This window comes from Varroa jacobsoni, unplaced genomic scaffold, assembly GCF_002532875.2.
Source record: "Varroa jacobsoni isolate VJ856 unplaced genomic scaffold, vjacob_1.0 contig04109, whole genome shotgun sequence".
NCBI classification, from domain to species: Eukaryota; Metazoa; Arthropoda; class Arachnida; order Mesostigmata; family Varroidae; genus Varroa; species Varroa jacobsoni.
This window is the reverse complement of record NW_019215163.1, coordinates 757-23587: the sequence shown is the minus strand read 5'-3', so window position 1 is coordinate 23587 and position 22831 is coordinate 757. Positions and strand designations below refer to the sequence as shown.

The window sequence follows — 22831 nt, the reverse complement described above, 5'->3', positions numbered from 1 at the left end:
CACCAAGAGGATGGTGAAAGTTCTTCAACATGGGTGCATGTCTTCAGTATGCCTTTGAGTTAAGTGCGTATACGGGAACACATCAGTCGATGACTTTAGACTTTTGGAAGACAACGTCTATAAATAAGCATACACAATAGAGAGCAACAAAAATGCCAAGTGAATACCATTCATCATGGTAAGTGGAGATCAATGTACTAAGTTTGCATATTTCTAATTACATAGAAATGAAGTAAGCGCTATGTCTTATTTAAAGCATATAATTGCTAGCTGAATCCTGTCAAAAGACGCATCAATGCATAACTTACCCAGGGAAAATAGTACAATTTAAAATAAACTTTAACAGTCACGATTTAAGCCTATCTGTCCTTTAGCTTAAAGACATAACCCTTCAAATAATGTGTCTTCTCTCCTAGTAACTGATCCTTTCCTTATTCCATTGTATAGTGGATTGTTAGAGATGGTACCTTCCCTTGCCTAGTTGACACATCTTCAGTTCTAGTATTAACCTGAACATAGGCCATTTTTACTTTTACGCGGAAACACACGAGGCTAAATGGTCCGCTGGGGTATATATGACCGACTTCGCAGATACGCTATTCCACGAAAGTAAAATTTTGTCGATTCAATTCAGACGGAATTGAACAGCTAGGACATCTTTTAGACTTTGGTTTTCAATCGGAAATGTCTGATATCTTAAGGAAATCGTGCAGTTCTATGCAGTCTTTAATAAGGCCTGGGTCAACGAAATTTCCCCAAAATTTCATAATTTTGTAGTAGTTTTTTCAGCATACTCCGCAATACTCAGGAAAAAATAATAGTTCAGTTATTGAAAATTATAATTTACAATACAATCAAGTTGCCTGGCTTATTCTTCTGTAGCACAGCTCATCTTTTACCGCACATTTAAACAATTTTTTTTTAGTAAAAGCAACGTGTGAACAAACGTGCGATTTTAATGAACCGTTTCCCCCTTTACTGATCAGCCATACACATAGAACCCACAATAACGTACTACAATTAAAATAAATAACTTACTCGTACTATTCGAAGCAAAATATGACAAAATGGTGTCTTTATTCATTTAGCAAATCATAAGACGAGTACGCGTAGGTCATATGATATACCATACACATCATATGGTTGGTCATCCTGCAAATATTATTACACGGACGTTTTTCCGTTCGAGCAGATGTATACGGCTGTGGTTTCTTTCTGCAAAAATCAACGTAACAATTCACTCTTACAAATGCATGCCACTGTTCACCGCTATTTACAATGCAATTTTTATCTACAGCTGACAGGAGCGCGGACGTTGTCTGCGCGTGGATGCGCGATAAACTAGATCCATTAATGTGTAATCTGTCTTTCTATGTAAGTTACTAGAATTAAAAAACTTTGTGTCACTCTGTTGTAAAGCTGTTCCCTCTGCACTTTATGCACGGAGCTCTTTATACAAAAAAATCCTCAGTTATTTAGTATGTCGTAGGCTAGCGCGTTTCCGGGACAATGAATCCACTAATGATAGCTAGGCTGTTTAGTGGCCGGTGGAGCGATCCACCACCTTGTTTACTACCAGCACACAGCTGTTTCGCAGCGAATCAGTTTTTCCTGCCGCAGGCATAAGGCCGAACTGAAGTGTTCTATGCCTGGCTCTACGTACAGACGATCAAAGCAATGATCCGTTCATATAATCGTCTGTGCTGTGCCTGTGTTTGGGATTTGTTCCAACCTGTAAGCACTGCGGGTGTATTGTCTCAAAATACTGAGTGTTATAATAGCCTGTGTGTTTTTTGTACGTGGAAAGCATCGACAGCATAGTAGAATTTCGTCGCAACATACGTGTCTTTGTGTTCTGGACCACGAATATTGTTAGTACTTGACTGTTGTTTCGTTCGACGTCGTCATCATTGATGCTAATGTAAACGTGTCAGCTGCATCCAGCTTCAACGACGCCAACCGATACTAAAATTGACTGCGACGGATTGTGGATCAGTCGGAGTGAGCTTGTCGGTGACGTTTTACGCCTTACGAACATGCGTGACTAGAAACGAATAACTTGTTCGAAAGCCAATGCTGACGTGATCCAGCGCAGAGCGACTGCGATGTGACTTTTATTTTACTGGAACACAAGGGCGACAGAAAAGTTAATTAATTGTAAGGTGAGACAGTTTCCTGTTAGTACACGTCATAGAAGTTGTGATAAGTCCTATTTGTTTGGCTACATCTGGTCTTATATTACCTATAGCGTTTCATTTCAGGCGAATTAGAATGATGATTACCAGTATGGCAAATGTAGGATATTAGAGGGAAGATAATGTTATTGCATCGTGCTGATTGGAGTGGCTTTTCTTTAGGTATAAAAGGATTTTTGTTTAGCTATGAATAATATAGATTAAAATTTTAGACATTCGTCAGTTTTTGCAAACGTTAAATAATAAAACTCGATTATACGGCGATACAATTGTACTACAATGATGCTATATATATGAAAAGAAAAATATCACAGCGTCACGGCATATATCATAGCATTGGTTTTGTTGAAATTTTAGTGTTCGATATCTAATAGGTTATTCTAAAGTGAGCAATTTTTCAGTTGACCATATCATGGTTTTTTAAAGTGTATTTTTTTCGCATGTCGTTGCGGAAGGTGTGTCACCTTGTTTAACTTGCAAATTTTACCTACTAGTGATGATACGGATAGAGGGACTTAGTACGCTACAGTGTTTAAAAAGGTACTACATTTTATATAAATGTTAATGATTACTGATTATTATTATTATTATCACTTTTTACTTTACTTTTTTAATATACGCATGAAAAATTGAGTTGCTTATATACTATGCAGACCGTATACATCGAACGTCTACCAGAAGTTATTAATTAGCGCTAAAGTCAACAGGACCCTTACATTATACATAAAATATCATTTAGTGCATTGTGAGAAACGCTTCTACGCTGTTTTCTTATATAGCCTAAAACATGGTTACCAACAGCTGATTTTTTGTCCAAACAACAAGCATCGACTATAATGCATTTGATGTTTTCTTAAAACGCATTTAAAGCGTACTTAAGTTCTCGAATCTTACAAACCCAATAAACTAGTCGTGGGTAACTGAGCAAAGCTAAGATTAGGCTTTTGCTTTGTCTGTTACGTTAAGACACGTATGCATACCTGCGACGTATTGATTTTCACTTAATGTGTTCGAATTAGTCTAGATTTTGATTGACCGTTTATGCCTAGTGTAGACAGTTGTTACCCGGTGCCTATTCACCATAAAGCGTCGTTCAGTGTTTATTTAGGGCATAAAGAAACTTATCAGTCGCGCTGCAGTTATTTCGGTTAGAGAGTCAAACACTGTAGGTCAGTTGGTAGACGTTAAGTGGAGGTTATGCCATTTTTGTGTTATGGAAAAACTGATCTAAATGTATTCAAGTTTTCTATGAAGGGAAGATATCGATTAAAATCTGGTTTTCTTTTTGATATTCCATTGCCGTCACAGTCAAATACGTCTTAAACCGATAGATATTAATGTTTCTATTAAAATTCTATTGAAACCATGTATGTGGTTGCATTAAGTGCGTTGATGCAGGATACTGTTACATTTCACTTGCAGTGAGCACAACTTTTTTTCAAATGAGCACATTCCATCTTTACGTTCCTTAAAAGAAACTTTGATCGTACAATTGCTAAATAAATACTCATAGTAATTCAGATGAAGTCTAAACACTAGCCCGAAATAAACGATAGTTACCGGCTCACCATACCACAACTACTACTGCGATTTAATTTTAGAAAGTAGACCTCTTTTTTCATGATTGTATTTGTTTGGATAGGCATTCTTTAGTGCTAGTTGAAACTTCAAGAGGTCGTATTGTGTGCCTGTTAATGTTTGACTAACATGAGATTCAATCGGCTCGACGATTTTTAGCTTCTTTGGTATTCGCCGGCCATTATAACTAGATATTTTTATGGAGGAGATTTTATATTTTGGTTATATCTCTGCATTAGAAAAATTGTGGAACCCAATTTAATAAAATGATGCCAGACATTTTCATTCCGTTCCGAGGTAGCTAAAATTATCAAACCTTTTATTTTTCATTTGTTGTTTGAAATATTTGATGTATGTAATTTGCAATGGTAAGTTTTTATATTGTTTTTATCCGATGTCTGTTAAAGAATTTTTAACCAGTTCTCATTGGCGCTTCTTATTTTAACTACGCGCTATTGATATGGGCGATTTCAAATAGAATTCTGCATGGAGCATTCGAGACCGTTACTGCCTTTATAGCTCAGAAATCAATAAACGCGTCAGTGAAAAGAAAAGGTAGATCGTATGACTTTGTGCCCCACTATAACTTATATATATATAATTTACAATAATGACGGTTCTTGTTTGAGTGAGCGAGCATTTGTACTAGGGGAAGCAAGATAATCTTTAGTTAGTAATTTTAAAGTCTTCTTTCTGCTTCTATATTAGTGGGCATAATTTTTTTTTGTTCTTTATTAAAGTGTACAGTGTAACCGGAGCTTTCGGTAACGATTAGCAGTATTGCTTACGGTAAGTGGAAGACACGTAATTATTGAGACAGAAGCAGTCGTAAGGATAGTAATTATGAGTTACAACAGGTGCTAAACAAAATAGCACGGATGTCAGTTCGGGTCCACACTTATACTAAAGAAAACTCAGTGTGCCTTGTATCAGCTACGTTTTTGCAAGGCGTTGTTCTATCGACCGCCAAATACAGCTGTCACTAGTGGATTCGTCGCGCCTGAACAGTAGTACAGATTATGTTGTAAGACTCTCATTTTGTGCCATACTAGATTGTGCATGAAGTACATAAATAATAATATAATAACGCATTAATTATCTAGCTACTCTATGTTTGCTTTGAACTCATTTCATTTGAACGCTAAAATAAGATGTTGCTACTATATAATTGTTTTTCTGGAACTACCACGAATGGCAGCATAACGTTCACTAGGATAGTTAATTTGAGTCTAAAATTCCAGCATTGGAGGATGCTTTTCGAAGCGTTTTAGGTTAACATAGTTTAATAGAAATTATTTATCAGGGACCAGGAGCTTTACTGGCCAAGCCTACACTGATTAATGCCGACTGCAACCATCTGCTTAAAGTTGAGATTGAGGTCAAATCCCGCTTACGTGGCCCCTTCTGTTACTGTGCCAATACCATAAAGAACTTCAACAACAAATACTTTGCCGATTTAGGAATGGCGGGGTAAATAAGTGTGACTATAAATAAGAAAGTCTCACGAGTATTGAGTAATTATTGGTCGAATGACTAAATTACACGAGATCTTATCGCAATATCATGAGCAAAATCTAAGGTTTAAATTAATATTAAATGCCTATCAGTCCATTTATGTATCATATTAAGACAATACAATTTCTTTTCTAATCGAATTTGATGTCGTGAAACAAGTGATTTATGAATCATTATAAAAGCTGCGTTTTCCTCTAACGACAGTCGACTGTTAAATTGTAAACTCGCTCGATTGAACTGTAACACATTGAGAATACGACCCTCATTAAATAGAATGTAGAAGCACAAGTATATAGGTTGTCTCAATCTGAGAGAGAAATTTAAATGTGGCGGTATTTTTTTTTACTGTGCGTTGCCAGTCAAGTTACTCTAACAGTTAAATGATAGGCATTATTGAAAGTGGATCGTTATTCAATACAGCGAAAAAGCTCCTATGGTCAAGCATTAATACAAAGTAGTGAAAGATTATAACAAAATCTTCGAAATGTATCAACTGTGCAAAGAAAAGTCGACATAGTTCAGATGACTGGGTCGATAACCTAAGCCAAACCAAAAGCGCGTATCCATCCATGTCATCCATCCATAACAGAAAACATCACAATTGTTCTGTCAATTGTGATGTTTCTGTTAAAAAGGGAATCTGCAAGTTGGGTAACTAAACAGCAACAACAGGTGAACAGTATGTCTTCCAACAGAATTACCTTTAGCAATGCTCATGTGAATGATTTCGTTAGCATGGAAAATTGTAGCAACTGAAACGATGAAAACCCACATGTTTCATGACAGAAAAATGTATCCCAAACGGGTCAGTGTTTTTTTTTCGGAGACGTACCGGAAATGTACAAGCAGTCGATGTGAGCATGTGCAGATCATAACGATTCAATTTCACGTCTTAAATAAATAATATGAATCCTTAATGACATAAATTACACAGAAGGTTTAGTTATTAGTTAATATCTATCAATTATAATGGAGGAAATTAACTGGTGGCTCCTTCTGCATCAGTTGTTTGAGGCTTTGTTTTAAGGTCTTACTTGAGCACCATTTTAGATAAAATGAGGACCAAACCTGATTCACATCATGTTCTAAACAAGTACATAATTTAACAACGTTTAATATAGCTTTGTGCAACAGAAGTGGCAATTTTTGTAGTCTACAACGTTCGAGATCCATAAAGGAAATAAGTGCTTCAATACCACCCTCCACTTTTGTCACAGGCGCTAATAAACTTTTTTATTGAAAGGTTGACATCAAACAGGTAGATATTACCTATACTTGTAACTATGCGTGTGCGCGCGTGTATTCATGTGAGTGCGTACGTGTTTGCCTGCTTTCCTTGCTTCATAAGTGTGTGTGTGTATGACATGATGGCCGTTGATGCAGAAATAACTGCTCATCAGACCTTTGATTCAAGTTTTTATCCTGAATTATTTCTCCTCGTTTAAGAATCCCTATACAGATTCACTAGACGTTGCCTCTGGCCAGCTCATGTGCAGCCGCCTTTATCTACATCACTATGACAATGGTGACTACGATCTTATATGTCGGAAAAATGCTTATGAAGTGAGCTTCGGGAAACCATGATCTACCGATGAAAGTAAAAAGACGCGAAGGAAATTCGAAAATCAATCCTGTAACGCGTACTTTTCATGCAAACGATAAGCTACATACGTGGGAGCCTTTTTTACTGCAATAACGAAGGACTTCGGGAAAAACATAAAAATGATCGGAACCGGTGCAAAACTTGTTCGTCTGCCTGTGTGATGCTCAAAAGGCTATGGCCAAAGTCCTCCGAAAATCAAGATAAGGCATGACGAGAGTTTTTGGTTCTGTGCACACTCAAAGGAATCACTCGAATCATTGCTATCAGAATCTACAATGCTTTTTCTAGATTTTTGCTGGTTTTTTGTAGCATCTCATTGCAGAAACGGAAAGTGACAAGAGGCTGAAAATTGGCAGTTGTGCTAGCAAATATTTTTGCACATTTTGACATGCGTTTGTTTTCGAGAGCAAGAGTTGTGACGAACCACATAAAGTAAATATCGTAATAAAGTTGGATAGGTTGAAGACTCTCAGTGGATCTCAAGCCAAAGGCTTAGTTTGAAATATTGATTGGTCTCAGGTAATTTTAACTTGCGTAACAAATTACGGAAAAAGCTTAAATCTTTAACATGAACCACGATGATGCCTAAATGGGATAACTCCGCGAGTATTATACCTGAAGAAGTATTCTGCAGGCGGATCTTGAGCTTTTATAAGCGTGGTCGAGGAAGACATTCTTGTCTTCCTCGACCACGCTACCATGGTAGCACGGATCGAAAACTCAATCTGACGACTTGAGGTTTGATCCATGTATTTTTGTGAGGTTCGACTGTTTTTTGCGCAGAGAACGTCCTTGAATTAGGATCAAAGCACATCTAAACATATTAAGATGGCTTGGAAAAGGCCTTAACTTCATAAGGAATTAGATTGTAGCATTTTTGCAAAAAAGTACACGTTTCAAGAAACTTACAGAATGGAGTTTTCGTAGTATGCTTTTGTATATTCCAGCTGACATATTCAGTGTGTTTCAGTGTGCTCAAAATGTGAAAATAGAGAGCAATCAGTATATTTTTTGACTTTTTCAAGGTATCTACGCGATATTGCTGAGATTTCTCATGAAGAAGCGCATATACTAAGGATCAGCTTCCTTCGCGTCATATCGTGTTAAAATTTTATCTGACGTCATTAGATATTTTAGGGTTTTGAATGCAGTTTCACACTAATGAAACATTCTTATTGTCCATTTCTCCTCAAAACATCAGATAAGGGTTTGGAGCTGTTAATTTCTAAAAGTATACTTTGTTTATAATTTCGCAAAATTTAATCGGTATGATTTATTTTGATCAAGTAATGTTGTTGCGGCCGTTGAGGTTAATATCTAGCAAGCGAAATCAGCTCCGTCCTGATAATGTGATAAGTCAACTATTATTTATAACAACGACTCAAGATTTCTAATCGTTTCTCTTTGGCACGTACTTTGACTTCAATATAGATAATATATGGACGAACCATTTCACCGTTGACTGTCATATGAATATTTGCAGGGCAGTAGTTGTTAAAAGACTGGTGTCCAAAACTATTAATGGCCATCGTAGTTTAACGACAATTCCCATGAATAGCGGACGATTTACAATTGCATAGTGGTTTGTATAGAGTGATCATTTATCGTTTGAAAATTATTCATCAACAGTCGTTATAAATATGCCTCTATATATTTACGTCGCCTGAGATTTTATCTTCATCCGTATATTCATCCTTTGGTACGTTGAAGTTGCAGCCATGTCCTATTTTGTTGTCAGATTTACAGGCAAAATTTATTAAATAAAGTGCGTGATAAGCTCCTAAATCTACTATACTATGAACTACATCTTTCTACGGCAGCATTTATTTATATTTTTTAGACATATTTTTATTGAAAACTAGGCCTGAATATTTCGTATTGAAGCATGTAATTATAAACTCGTGCTTAAATTTACTTTGCTGCTCTTCAGCTAACTTCAGCCTGGTAAGTTATAGTAAGAGCATCTTCTATTTCTATTCTTTTGCGTGCACTTACTTGCTGGCCTATTCCGTTGGGTGGCCTATTCTGTTGGGTTAGCGGATCATGTGCTTCGGGGATATGTTCAGTAAGTTCCTTTGTATTTCAGCTGATAAGTTTGGGTGTATTATCAACTAAGATTACTACTTTGTACACTGATAGAAATTAATGAACTGCCTTTTAAAATCTATTACGTTTAAGGAATATATTAGAGGCAGACTCTTAGATCTGATCCGTAGGCAGACATTGTATCTACTTTTTTCGATAGATATTCTTTAATATTTTGTAGGCTGTTGGTTCCAAACGCGATTTTAGCAATAGGGCTTATTCTACTTTATTTCATCATTATATAAACTACGTATTATTTAATCAGTAATTAACACTAAACAGTAGCTTGAAGTGTTTTTCGACAAACAAAAAAGGTTCATCATAAGTCGTGAACATATTCGGTTTCGGTGCATGCATTACTTTTATATGATTGAAATGGCACTCAAGCCTTTCTTTCGTTAATTTTGATTTCGAACGAAGTTGCATTGCAGTGGTCGTTTTCTTAGGTAAATTTTGGTGCAGCTTGTCCTGCTTCACCTTTAATACCGTATTAATACCAATGAACAGCTCTTCGTGTTTGTTATTCTACTTATCAAATAATTGTGATACATCTTTTTACGTATATAGGTGAGGTAAATAGCTTTATGCGTTGTATTATACCACTCTCGAGCACCCATTCCAATGGGCCTCTAGAGCCTACCCTGCATTAAACGCAAACTAGTCAATGGACTTTAAAGCCGCAATTTTCGCTCACAAGTAGCTTTACTGTCACCTCTGTTTTGTTGCTTGCAAATTGGTTCTTTGAGATAAAAAGAAAACTTACGAATCGCTGAGAGGTGATGAACGAGAAACCGCGGATGGTCGACCAATTTTCTTCATGTTCAATTACCGCTGGCCCTGTCATATTTTATTAATTTCCTTATTGGATGTTGCTTGCATTTGCCAGTATAGTTAGTGGTGTTAGCCTATTTGAATTTATGTAAATGAAGTAAGTTACTTAGTAGTATGCATGTTCGATCAACACTCAGATTTTACCAGAACGTTTTGAATCCACTCTCTTTAGTTTAAAACGCTACCTAGAAATTTCATTCTGACCCTGATTGATAAGCGAACGTATATAGAAGGTTTGTTCAATACTAAAAGTATGTGCAAATTCCAATGTTACGTCGTGTTGAACGCAGTTTGATTGTATGCCACATAATTGTTATAAGATTTTGCTGCTTTTTTATCTAAAACCGCTTTGTGAAATGTGTCCGTGCCTCATAATCGATGCTCGTTCGACTACGTTGCTTTTTGTTGAATCCGACCCCATTTTTCTAGCCTTTACGTCTAAGCATTAGACGTTGAAACATTTGAGTGCTGATGTGGACTCCTACGCTGTCCAAATTAAAGATTAAAGAATGGTGTATGCCACTTTTTTAGACTGGTAAAACACAACACAGAAACTAATGCGAAATATCAGCTTTTACCATAGTGAAAATGGAGGAACCTGACAACATTGAGATAGAGTAACCATCGGCAATTGTCGTAGAGTATTTTGAGCCACCACTGGACGGCCCAGTACAGTTTATTCCGCTACTGCCGCTGTAGTCAGCTTTAATGGTTATGGAACGTTTTTGGGACTGTAGAGAAGTTGAAGGAATGGTTACTGGAATTTAAAGCAATACGACATCCATATAATAAGAAAACTATACGAAAGACATGGATCATAATTTTTCTTATGAAATTTTAACTTAGGGTTCCGATTTCACAATCGCATGCAAAGTTCATATCAAAACACGATATCATTTTATTTGTTTGATATTATGTATATCAAACTTGCACCAAATGTTATGCCTAGAGTATAAAAAAACATTTTTTATTGTCTATTTACCAAATGTAGTTAAATTTAGAACATAGACTGTATTTGGAGCACCGTTAGTGTAATGGGTAAAACGTGATAAAAGGTGGTGCTGCTTACGGTCTTGGATTCGAGACACGAACGGTGCGTTTTTTTAATTTTATGTCGTAATGGCACTCTTTCTTTGATGATTTCGTTTGGGCAACCGTAGGTAGATAGACGCCGTCATGCTAAACTAAAACATGTCGTCACGAACCTACTTTTGGAATGGAGGAAATGCGAGAGAAAAGTGATACTGGTAACCAATCCAAGTAACTTATTAATATCTAACAGCATTACTATAACGAACTGTGAGGCATTGATTGTCACAAAATCCGGTCATTAGGCGATTAAAGTATGAAAGGAAACCAAACACCACTCATGCTGTTTCCTAATGTTGCTCCACTATCTTTTTGTTTACCTGTACGTGTTTTAGCTACAAAAAATGGTTTTACAATATTTGCAGTGGTAATAATAACTTGATTGTTTTTCCACAAGCTTATAGTATGGTAAGCAGCTATTTAAGTTCTGGGATGCTCATATTGTCGAACCATGTTCAGTGTGGCAGATTTTCAAATAGCGACGATTTTCTTCCGACGAAGTTCATGCGAATGTCATTTATATCATATGTTTGAAGGTGTCCGTGCTACTTGGTGCGCGAGTAGCGTTATTAGCTCACAACTAGGATAATAAAAAAAATATGGCAAGTCTGTGTAAGCCTTTAGCGGGTGACGCTGCCAGGTTTTAAGCTATTTGCAAAAAGGTGGACTCAAAAACGTACTGCTATCTACTAACGATGCTGTTGATGACTGTGTAGCACCATTTTTTGTATATGATGAGATAAAAAATCTGCTCGGTTCCTGTCTGTCGACTGCGTTTACCCACTCACCCCTCCGAGTACTCCTACGAATTTCTCCTGTTCAATCTCAGTTTCTTCCCTCGATTCTCTTCCATTAACGAATGGCGAGTGCAACTCGCACTGTCAATTCCGAATGAGGAAATGCAGTAATGAATTGAAGATGGGAAATTCATGGGAGCGTAACGACACCGATAATGGTTGATATGCGCGTGATCTGGCGACGTCAGCCGTATCGCACCCTCCCGATATCGGGCGTGCCGCGTTTTGATTATAGATTCTGTATTCTAGACATGGAGTTGGCGCATCGACACAGACTGGGGTCTACAAGCAGCGTCATAGCGTCGAGGTCGTCTGCACTAGGTAATGCGAAGAAAGGTTGTGTTCAGTGATGACTAAACTATCGAACGCCCAGATATGTATTTGTGTGAGCGAGAGAAAGACGAGACTAGTCTTCGCCCAAATGATGACAGATGGGGAGAGGAATCGAGAAAAATGAAAGACGCGATTAATTACATTTTCAGTGTTTTATGCGCTCGCCCCATTCGTTTCAGCATATACAGTATGCTGACGGCAATAATTGATTACAAACATATTGTTGCTTTTATCGGAACAAGTCTGTTAAAGAATTTTACTCATTGTAAATTTACTGCTCAAAGTTACTTATCGAAAACGGGTTATGTCAGAATCGAATGGCTGCCGCTGCTCGACCCAGGTTGCAACGAGCTACACCACGTAGGTGCAACATTTGCCCACTTTCACCTATGAAAACCGAGGCTTATAGACACTATTATTCGGAGTTATTGATTTAATACTTCATTTGATACTAGCGACGTGTGTAATTTATTCAAAGCATAAATTTTTCTCAAGCTGGAAGTTCGACCGCTTGAATAGCTAATACAAAATTCGGCACTTGGGTCTAACTAAAGCAAAATAGAAATCCCTGAGTGCTTTTTGTTTCATGCATTTAGAGTGCGGAGAAAGAAGAGTAATGTTTCCCCTTCATACTAGATGGCGCTGAAACGAGAAACGAATCTCAACCGTCTAGTCCTCGCATTTTTTCCATCACATCGTATCGCATCAGTTCAGCTTTATATAGTGTCAGTCCCGTCAGAAAACAACTTGTACAACGAAGAAGATAACCATTTTTCAGCTGCCTACAAAGCATAGGACATTCACCACCAGTGAGAACAACGCACTTTTTCACCCTATATGATTTGCAGTACCTCACTTTAAGTTACCTCACCTGAACTACTTCGCGGCCTTCAAATTTGCTGGTATTCAAGTGACGCCATTCGCATATACATACGTAAAATGAAACGAGGTGTGGTGAGGCTAAGTGCTAGACTCCTAGTGGTCATAGATGCGCGGGCTATATAGGACGGTATCCAGACATTGTGTCGGTGATAAAAAGCATCTGGGCTGACTCGTCCGTCCGTCTATTCAATAAGATATCCGTCTTTTTGCCTACTCCATGACGAATCGCAAGCGGAACAAGCGGTTCCATACCATCATACGGTTTAATCAGATAGCTTTTAACCTTTACTATGGCGGCTGATATCAACAACCAGCACAATGTACTCCGGTATCCGTTATTAGCATGAGCTTTACTCCAGCCAATAAAGCTAAACCAAACGCGATTTACTTCTGTATAGCGGTCAGCAAGATTCCGTAAAGTGAGTTCATTGGAACTTTTTCTAAACATCTTATGAGATTCTACGATAACATATTTCCAGGGCCTGTCCTACACGTTTTGTAGTGAGATATTCTTACCACAGCCGAAAAATGATGTAGTATATATAGGGAAGAATTGTAGTGGCTATCCTCATTTTTTTGCACGGCTGCACACCATTCAGGGATCAAAAGGAGTACACCCGTCCAGTTCGGAGCACAACAGCGTTCTTTATTCCCCTATCAAAAATAAATTACTTAGCTGCATAGATTATCAGTGGTTGTGTTCAAACGTAAGAGTTCATTTGAGACTGTTGTCATAAGACTGAGCGTTGGCTCAGTCTCTACAGCTTTCGGCCTCAATAGTAGCATTGAATACGGAACCCACACCAGCATGTAAAGGTGCAATAAGAAATAAGACGATTTTTCTTAATACGAGATTCTAGGTGTAAATACTAATTCTTAATTTGTTCATTCGATAATAACATTTCGTACAAAGATTGCCTTGAAGTGGCTTGCTATCTAGAGGGAATTAATCTGTTACTCGGTATATCTGATTATCCCGGTATATATCGGTATAACTACGATACGTGTGTGTACAAAGCAAAAGTAGCATAAAGGCCATCTTGAGGCTGACTAAGTTTTACGGAAGTTCTATGCAGGCGTTTATATTGTTAGATCAATTCCATTAAGCTTTTTCATTATTAGACGTGATGTTTTCTTACAATTAAGAGGTCATCAAAGCGAATTATCTTAATTTACATAACACTCATTTAACTGACCCGCCTGATTTTACCGTTGGCGCGGCATCATTCGAAACAAAGATGGCGCGCTGCGCTCTTAGGAATATGTGCGACTGTTAAGCCCGGTTAAGCGACAATAGTTACAGGCCGTTTCCCGTTGTGTAAAAGAAAAGCAGTATTATTTAGTTTAATTTAGGATAGCGTATGTGACTGGCTGTGTCGTATTGTCGCAGTTCCTTAAAGCAATGCAGTCGTGTCAGATTGAGAATACGAGGACACTCATAATCGAAGCATTTTGCAATAATGGTTCTCCTCTCTGGTCCCCACAGTAGTGTGTTCTGTAGTACAAAATTAACGTCAGATAATCATAACAAAATTCTCTTTGTTCTTATTAATTCCGTATTCTTAGGATCTCTGTTTTATCCCGTGTTTTCCCCCCTTTTTAATGACAAATACGTATACCTACCGCAATCTCCAGGTTAGTTATTTGTTGCTTGGTGACTATACCTATTAACATTAAGCCGAGAAAACGGAAAGACGGCTACAATTAAAGAACCATTTATGTGAGTATCTCATGTATGTGAGTATGTCAGTCTGACGTCTATCGTGACAGATTGCCCAGCTTTATAGCGTTCTTATTATAACTGTTGTCTCCACAATAAAGGATGTTTACAATCCTGTTTGACAACATATGCAGGTTTTAGGGTGTAGATGTACTGAGCTCTCATTATCATCTGAAATTATCGCAATCAAGAAAATTAGGTGTCATCCTCTACTTGTCATTGATGACCAATTTTCGTTTGGTTTAGTATCGACTTATTCAATGGAAATGCAAACTGAATCGTGGATTCATGGGTTTTCATTTAGAACTATAAAGAAGCATCTAAGTGTCAGAAGTAGGGCAAAATGTAAATGCATTTAACTGCAGATTATGTTAGTGTACTCAACATCAATTCGACAAGCGAGAAAGCTGCAGTTTTCATGATCTGCTTAAGACAGCCAAAATTTGTAGTCTGAAAAACTGCGTATCATAAACAGCAACTTGCTTTAGTCTGTACATTAACACATACATTTTTTTTTGTATTTTTCAATTTATAGCACTATTCGCCGTGAAGGCCTCCAGGATGCTGTCATTTCGACAGGGCCTCTTTACCCTGGGAAGCCTGTGTGTATCCACAGCGGTAGTGGGAAATGCTTATCTACAAAAAAGGCAGTTTTATCCATCCGTGGTTTTTCTCACAAAGTAAGTTTTACGAAGCGTTCACTTTCACCCTCTCAGCTCATTGCACCTCTAATGGTCCTCTTAACCCGGCAAGCTTAAAAAAATTTGCTGTTCAAGCCGTAGTGATGTTTCCGTGTCTGATCAAATTGTTCTGCTCTTCTTTGTTTTAACTATTAGTTGATGCAACTACCCGTAATGGACAAATCATTGTCTAGAATGCAATCTTCTTACATGTAGTTCTAATTATTGTCTTGTTCATTTGTGATATTTTGCAGGTCAAACCCATGTATGGCCGTAATCTACGTTCAAGCTGCCGTCATCGTATGGTTGATGGCCAAAGCTATGGGTAAGCTGTTTTTCGGACAGCTTCGCCCAGCCGAGATCGAGGTATGCTTTCTAAGAAAAAAGTATGAAAATTAATTGAATAATTAATCGAACGCAGTTCCCTGCACTTACACATTTACTGGCCCATTAGCAACTATAATGCAATAATCGTCTAGCTTTTTTTTATTTTATCCGGTAACATGGAACTGGTTTTGATGCTATATTTGTAATGCGATAGGCGAATAGACACACTCCTGCATGAACATCATTTCATGATGTTTTAGAAAGTGCGTAATACGATGTTTTGCGTGTAATTTCAGCATCTCCTCGAGAGGTCGTGGTACGCTATAACAGAAACGTGTTTAGCTTTTACAGTATTCCGGGATGATTTCTCGCCAAAATTTATAGCCCTTTTTGTATTACTTCTCGTCCTAAAGGTGAGTAGATGCTAGCGAGAAGCAAAGTGCTATATTTATTGAACTCTTTGAGTACTACATGAGGAAATAATCACTATTCGCGTTTGGTCACTCCATGATGATATCCGTAGACATCAAAATACTGAGTGCTAATGGCGTTAATGTCGTGTCTCAACAATGAAAAGGGTTTTCACTGGTTAGCCGAGGACCGAGTCGACTTCATGGAGCGAAGCCCAAATATTTCTTTGTTGTTCCACATTCGTGTATTGAGTTTGTTAGCGTTGCTTAGTGTGTTGGATTATGCGTTTGTTCGTCACGCCTACTTTAGCGTCGCGACCGCTGGAGCGTCGGTGAGTTTTTTGGCCTTTAAAATATATTACGTTCTTTTGTATATCATAGGCATTCACTTATAATAATTTTATTACTATTATAAAATAATAAAATTATTAAAATTATTACTATAGTTATGCAAATCTAAAAATCTTTAATAATGGAGAAGGCTGATCGTATATTGTCAACACCCGACTACCTATAATACTCTTGAGGCTTGTTGTTTCTAGAATATATATATATATATATATATATATATAGATATGTGCCTGCTATAATCGATAGCAGTATCAGACTCATAGATATCGGATAGGTGTCAAGCAAATCTAAGCGTTCTGAAAAAGACGCTTTGAACTGTTGAATATTCTATAGGAAATATGATTAGCAGATTATGTATCGTTTTGCCCGTAACAGTGCCCTTTTTATGCTATCTTCGTGAATGTAGGTGCAGGTGGTCTTCGGCTTCGAGTATGCAATCCTTCTTTCCTCTGTTTGGTATATCCTAATAAAATACGTTTTACACTCCATCGATTCTCGTGCTGAGACTCAGTGGGATAATAAGGCCGTGCTCCTTCTTTACACTGAACTCATGATGAGCTCATCCAAGGTAAAATTTATTACTCGATCTGTTTTGGACTTTTCTAGCATAATATTATGGCATGAGTTTTTTATTCCCTAGTGCAATGATTATAATTTGTTGTGGCAGAGATTGGTTATTTACTCGTTTTACCTCCTGCCGCCCACCCCCCACTAAAAGGATGTCCACGTATTTTGACTTCCTTGTGATATACTACGCGAATTCAGTGAGATTGCCAGCAAACACTACACTTCCTTGTGTTTCTGCTCGTGTGCTTACTTTCTCAGGTATTGCTTTACGCTACATTTATGCTTGTCATGCTGCGTATCCACACTTTCCCGTTGTTTGCTATTCGGCCGATGTATCTTTCGATACGAGCGTTGAAAAGGGCCTTCAAGGACGTCGTTCTATCACGTCAGGCGATCAATAATATGAATACATTGTAAGTATTTACCGACGGATTAAGTTGTCACCAAGAGAGCAGCAAAAAGGGCAATAGCAAATGGTGGATCATATTGAGGGCGCTCGGTTACAGGAGCCTATAACATATCTATGGAAGCTTATTCCAAACTGCTGAAGTGTGGTTTATTATCTTAATTTGCTCATCAGCAACGTCGAGTTTAAACGGGGTAGCCGTACACTTCTAAATTTAGATCTATTCACCTCCCTTTCTGTAGAAGCTGTCAGTTGTAGGAGAAATTTAGGCAATGAAAGTGGCTCTGAGTAAGTGAAAATGATAAATGTGCAAATATTTTATTTACGTGATCTTTGAACGGGTGTCGATAGGTATCCGGATGCCACGGCTGAGGAGCTGGCGTCGGCTGATAATGTGTGCATCATCTGCCGAGAAGAAATGCAGGTTGCTGGAGCAGGAGGCGGTGTGGGCGCCAACAAGAAGTTGCCTTGTAATCATATTTTTCATGCAGCGTGCTTACGTAGTTGGTTTCAAAGGCAACAGACTTGCCCGACATGTAGAAGCGACGTGCTGAAGTAAGTTTAGTAAAAAAAATCTATAGCATGAGTAAACCTACGGATAACCCTAATAATAAATTGCGCAAATATATGATGAACAATTACAAGGGCTACATTTCAAGTTGTGGCATTTGTGCTAGGAAATTTCAGCTCTGTGCTCACATAAAACTCATACAGCGTTTAACAATAGTAAGTGTGTTTGTGTATTTGTTTTAGTAATCCTCAATAAATGTGGTTTTTTATTGTGAATTCCAGTGTTAGTGGCAGAGGTACGTTAACACCTGGCGCACCAAATCACGGTGGTGGGGCAGTAGCGGCTGGTGCAGTTGCTGCAGGTCAACGCGGCGGAGCAAATCTTCCACCTGGTGCCCAAATTATTCCACCCTTCCAAATACCCAATGTGCAAGCCCTCTTTGCAAACTGGCCCAACCTTCACCAGCCGCCGAATGCCAACAATATTCCAGTAGCCCAACAACCGCAACCAGCAAATAACAACAACAACGACAACAACAACGCCCGTGGGTTTTGTTTTTTTCACGTATTTTTTATTTTAATTTTGAAGTTTAAAGCTGACTTAAAAACTATATCTGGTTTTAGAAGAAATATGCTAGTCGATGATATATGAGTTGTTGCCACTCGTATGTGTTATTTCAGAAAACAATGCTGAGGTTGCAGGGCCTGCTGGCCCTGGAGCGCCTTCACCTGGTGGACTCAACAATGCCGGTACAAATCAAACTAGGGGCCAAGGCGCAAACCGCGCTTCCGGAGTCGCTGCTGGGGTCGCAACACGAACTGCGTCGACAATAATCTCACCTCCGCCTCCGTTTACGCTTCTACCCGCGTTGTTCCTTCCACCACCCCCACCGATTATTCCGGGTGAGCTCAACCTCGGCACGTTATCGGAAAGCGAACTTCGCGCGATGGAGGGCAATGAGCGGCTTGCCGTGGAGGCTCGAATTCAGCATCTTCGCAATATTGAAGTTCTACTTGATGCTGCTGTTACGATGATGGCACAATACAACAATGCAACCACTATTGCGTCGGCGGTTCCGCAACCTGCAGCGACAGCCGCACAGCAAGCGTCGGCATCTGGTACTCAATTGGCCAGCGCTACAAATGCAAACAGTGCACCAAAACAACAGCAGTCGGCACAGGCTGGCTCTTCGACGGGACCCACTAATGTTACGCAGTCAACAAAGTCTTCGACGTCGGCCAGTAACACGGTACAGTACGTTGTAGTGTATAGCAAACATAACGTTCAAGGCTTAATGTCGAAAGCATTCAGAGCAACTCAAAAGACATGTCATAGAATTCGGAAGATGAATGGAAATTTTTGAGAATCTGCAGTTCCAATCTAGCCGTTACAGAGACATTATCCGACTAGGCCTCATTCGGCTTTTTCTGTTGAAAGAGTTTTATAAACATTTAACATTGCGAAATTCTAATATAATTGCTCACATTTATAAATTAACCGTAAAAGACATGGAATACTCCATTATGAAAATTGACGTCGATATATATAATCTATTTCTCATTTAGCTTTCGTCTTCATTTAAAATAACCAGATTATTAGTATGCAACGAATAAGAGCGAACTCTGTTTTGTTTACATCCATCCTGTAGACAACGCGGTTTCCTCATGTGGATACATCGCCAACACGAATGCCAGATACTGCCGGTTCCTCATCGTGTAGTACAGCTGCTGGTAAGTCGCTTTTAAAATCCAAAATTGATTAACTACGCGCGACGCGTTGCATACATTCAACACTGTATCACGGCACGTTTTAGTACACGTTTAATATTCAATACATTCGTTTTTCTTTTAGCAAACACAATTGACGCTAGCGAACTTCGAAGACGACGGGTCGAAAAGTTGGCAGGACCAATTACAGCAGCAGCGACAACAGCAACAGCTGCGGCCAGTTCGAACGGCTCGGCTATAAATTCAGATCCAGGATCAGTGGGGTTATCTCAAAGGGGCTCGATTTGAGAGGTCTAAGAGGATGGTAGTGACTGTTAATAATGCTAAAAAAACAATAAGATCTAAAACATGCAGAAAAAGAAAACATTCACTGATGTTGATGACGCTACAAAAGTTAGCATTGCAGGAGGGGAATATTGCATGCAACGTCATAGGGAACAGAGTGGTTTTCCATAACACAAAAATGGCATAACCTCAACTTAACGTCAACTAACTGAGCTACAATGTTTGACTCTCTCACCGAAATAACTGCGGCGTGACTGATAAGTTTTTTCATGAACTAAATAAACACTGAATGACGCTTTATAGTAAATAGGCACCGGTTAACAGCTATATACACTAGGCATAAATGGTCGATCAAAATCTAGAGTAATTCGAACGTATTAAGTACTAATCAATACGTCGCAGGGATGCATATGTATCTTAAGGTAACAGACAAAGCAATAGCCAAATCTCAGCTATGCTTACTTTATTGGGTTTGTAAGGTTTGAGAATCGAATTACGCTTTAAATGCGTTTTAAGGAAAAGTCAAATGCATTACAGTTGATACCTTTGTTTCAACAAAAGATCAGCTGTTGGTAACCACGTTTTTGGCTATATAAGATAACAGCATAAAAGCGTTTCTCACAATGAACTAAATAATATCTTATGCATAATATAAGGGTCCTATTGATTTTAGCACTAATTAATAAATTTAATAACTGTAAGATCAGTCTCTTCTGTTAGATGTTCGATGTATACGGTCTGTATAATATAAAAGCAACACAATTTTTTCATGCGGATATTAAAAAAGTAAGGTAAAAAGTGACAATAATAATAACAATCATCAGTAATCATTTATATTTATGTAAAACGTAGTACTCTTTTAAATGTTGTAGCGTACTAAGTCCCTCTATCCGTATCATCACTAGTAGCTGAAATTTACAAGTCAAACAAGGTAACACACCTTCCACAACGGTACGCGAAAAACAAATACACTTTATAGAACCATGATATGTCAGAAAAAATTGCTCACTTTGGAACAACCTATTAAATACCGAGCATTTTATAAAATTTCAACGAAATCAGTGCTATGATATATGCCGCTACACATACGTAGATTAGCTATATAAATTTCAAAATGTAATGAGCTTACAAAAAAATTTCAATATTTTTGGGTTTAATGCCCACCTATTTTTCTTATAATACATATTGCATCATTGTAGTATAATTGTATCGCCGTATACTCGAGTTTTATTATTTAACGTTTGCAAAAGCTGACGAATGTCTAAAATCTGTAAAAAATTAATCTGTATGATTCACAGCTGAACAAAATCATTTTATTCCTAAACAAAAGCCACTCCAATCAGCACGCTGCAACCACGTTATCTTCCCATTCCTACATTTGCGATTCTGGCAGTCATCATTCTGATCCGTCTCCATTTGATATTAAATGTTATAGGTAAAACAAGACATGACGTAGCTAAACAAATAGAACTTATCGCAACTTGTATGACGTGTACTAACAGGAAACCGTCTCACCTTACAAAAATTAACTTTTCTCTCGCCCTTGTGTTCCAGTAAAATAAAAGTCACATCACAGTCGTCTACTGGACTACGTCAACACTGGCTTTTGAACAAGTTTCTAGTCACGCATGTCCGCAAGGGTGGACGTAAAATTTCACCGACACAATCGCTTCGGCTGACTCACGTACATCGCAGTCAACTTCAGTATTTCGTGATTGGCGTCGTCGAAGCTGGATGGAACCGACACGTTCACATTAGCATCAATGATGACGACATTGAAACAAATGATGTTTTAGTCCGATACGAACAGTAATGTTTTACGTGAACTCTTCACGCTGACAGACAGTTAAGTACTAACAATATCCATTGTTCAGAGTACAAAGATACGTACAAAAAAACAAGCTACACTCGCAGTGTTCACAGGTTGAGACAAATCCCAAACACAGACACAGCATAGACGATTACATAAACGGATTGTTGCTTTGGTCGTCTGCACATTGAGCCAGACATAGAACACTTCAGTTCGGCCTTATGCCTCGGACAGGAAAAGCTGACTCGCTGCGAAACAGCTGTGTGCTGGTCGTAAACAAGCAGATGGATCTTTCCGCCGACCACTGAACAGCCTAGCTATCATTAGTGAATTCATTGTCCTGGAAACGCGCTAGCCTACGACATGCTAACTAACTCAGAATTTTTTGTATAAAGAGTTCCGTACATAAAGTGTAGAAGGAATAGCTTCACAATAGAGTAGCACAAAGTATTCTAATTCTAGTAACTTACATAGAAAGACAGATTACACATGAACGGGTCTAGTTTATCGCGCATCCACGCGCAGACAACATCCGCGCTCCTGTCAGCTGTAGATAAAAATTGCATTGTAAATAGCGGTGAACAGTGGCATGTATTGGGAAGAGTGAATTGTTACAATGATTTTTGCAGAAAGAAACCACAGCCGTATACATCCGCTCGAATGGCAAAACGTCCGTGTGATAATATTTGCAAGCTATATGATGACCAATCATATGATGTGTATGATACATCATATGACCTACGAGTACTCGTCTTATGATTTGCTAAATGAATAAAGACACCATTTTGTCATATTTTGCTTCGAATAGTACGAGGAAGTTATTTATTTTAATTGTAGTACGTTATTGTGGGTTCTATGTGTATGGCTGATCAGTAAAGGGGGAAACGGTCCATTAAAATCGCACGTTTGTTCACACGTTGCTTTTCCTAAAAAAAAATTGTTTAAATGTGCGGTAAAAGATGAGCTGTGCTACAGAAGAATAAGCCAGGCAACTTGATTGTATTGTAAATTATAATTTTCCATAACTGAACTGTTATTTTTTCCTGAGTATTGCGGAGTATGCTGAAAAAACTACTACAAAATTATGAAATTTTGGGGAAATTTCGTTGACCCAGGCCGTATTAAAGAC

At 38.2% G+C, this 22831-nt stretch overlaps 1 protein-coding gene and 1 long non-coding RNA gene across 8 annotated transcripts; one reads left to right on the top strand and one right to left on the bottom strand.

Moving 5' to 3' along the window:
- On the bottom strand, positions 1-21545 carry LOC111272974 (uncharacterized). 2 transcript variants are annotated; one of them, XR_015315907.1, is made up of 4 exons: positions 21408-21545; positions 17696-17919; positions 1039-1215; positions 1-117 (listed from the first exon to the last, which is right to left on the bottom strand). It is a non-coding gene; the product is annotated as an uncharacterized LOC111272974 (long non-coding RNA). The 2 variants fall into 2 exon arrangements; XR_002687809.2 differs by lacking the exon at positions 21408-21545 and adding an exon at positions 1565-2122 and having other exon boundaries at positions 17696-17781.
- Positions 2068-22507, top strand: LOC111272973 (E3 ubiquitin-protein ligase synoviolin B). 6 transcript variants are annotated; one of them, XM_022854652.1, is made up of 12 exons: positions 2068-2157; positions 15164-15308; positions 15563-15674; positions 15932-16048; positions 16213-16377; positions 16803-16964; positions 17222-17376; positions 17721-17924; positions 18162-18424; positions 18561-19129; positions 19529-19610; positions 19732-20593. In XM_022854652.1, the coding sequence occupies exons 2-12, from the start codon at positions 15190-15192 to the stop codon at positions 19893-19895; spliced, it is 2112 nt and encodes a 703-aa protein (XP_022710387.1). In that variant the 5' UTR covers positions 2068-2157; positions 15164-15189; the 3' UTR covers positions 19896-20593. The 6 variants fall into 6 exon arrangements, with proteins under 6 accessions (XP_022710387.1, XP_022710391.1, XP_022710392.1 ...); XM_022854656.2 differs by lacking the exon at positions 19732-20593 and adding an exon at positions 21447-22507 and having other exon boundaries at positions 2071-2162; XM_022854657.2 differs by lacking the exon at positions 19732-20593 and adding an exon at positions 21447-22507 and having other exon boundaries at positions 2071-2162; positions 18561-19134.
- Positions 22508-22831: the final 324 nt, after the last annotated feature.

What these genes read in the sequence shown, in the direction of transcription:
- LOC111272973 (XM_022854652.1), top strand. Translation starts at nt 15,190, where the DNA reads ATGCTGTCATTTCGACAGGGCCTCTTTACCCTGGGAAGCCTGTGTGTA. An exon ending in TATTACTTCTCGTCCTAAAG is followed by an intron (nt 16,049 to 16,212) that starts GTGAGTAGATGC and finishes AACAATGAAAAG; the next exon opens with GGTTTTCACTGGTTAGCCGA. An exon ending in TCGCGACCGCTGGAGCGTCG is followed by an intron (nt 16,378 to 16,802) that starts GTGAGTTTTTTG and finishes TCGTGAATGTAG; the next exon opens with GTGCAGGTGGTCTTCGGCTT.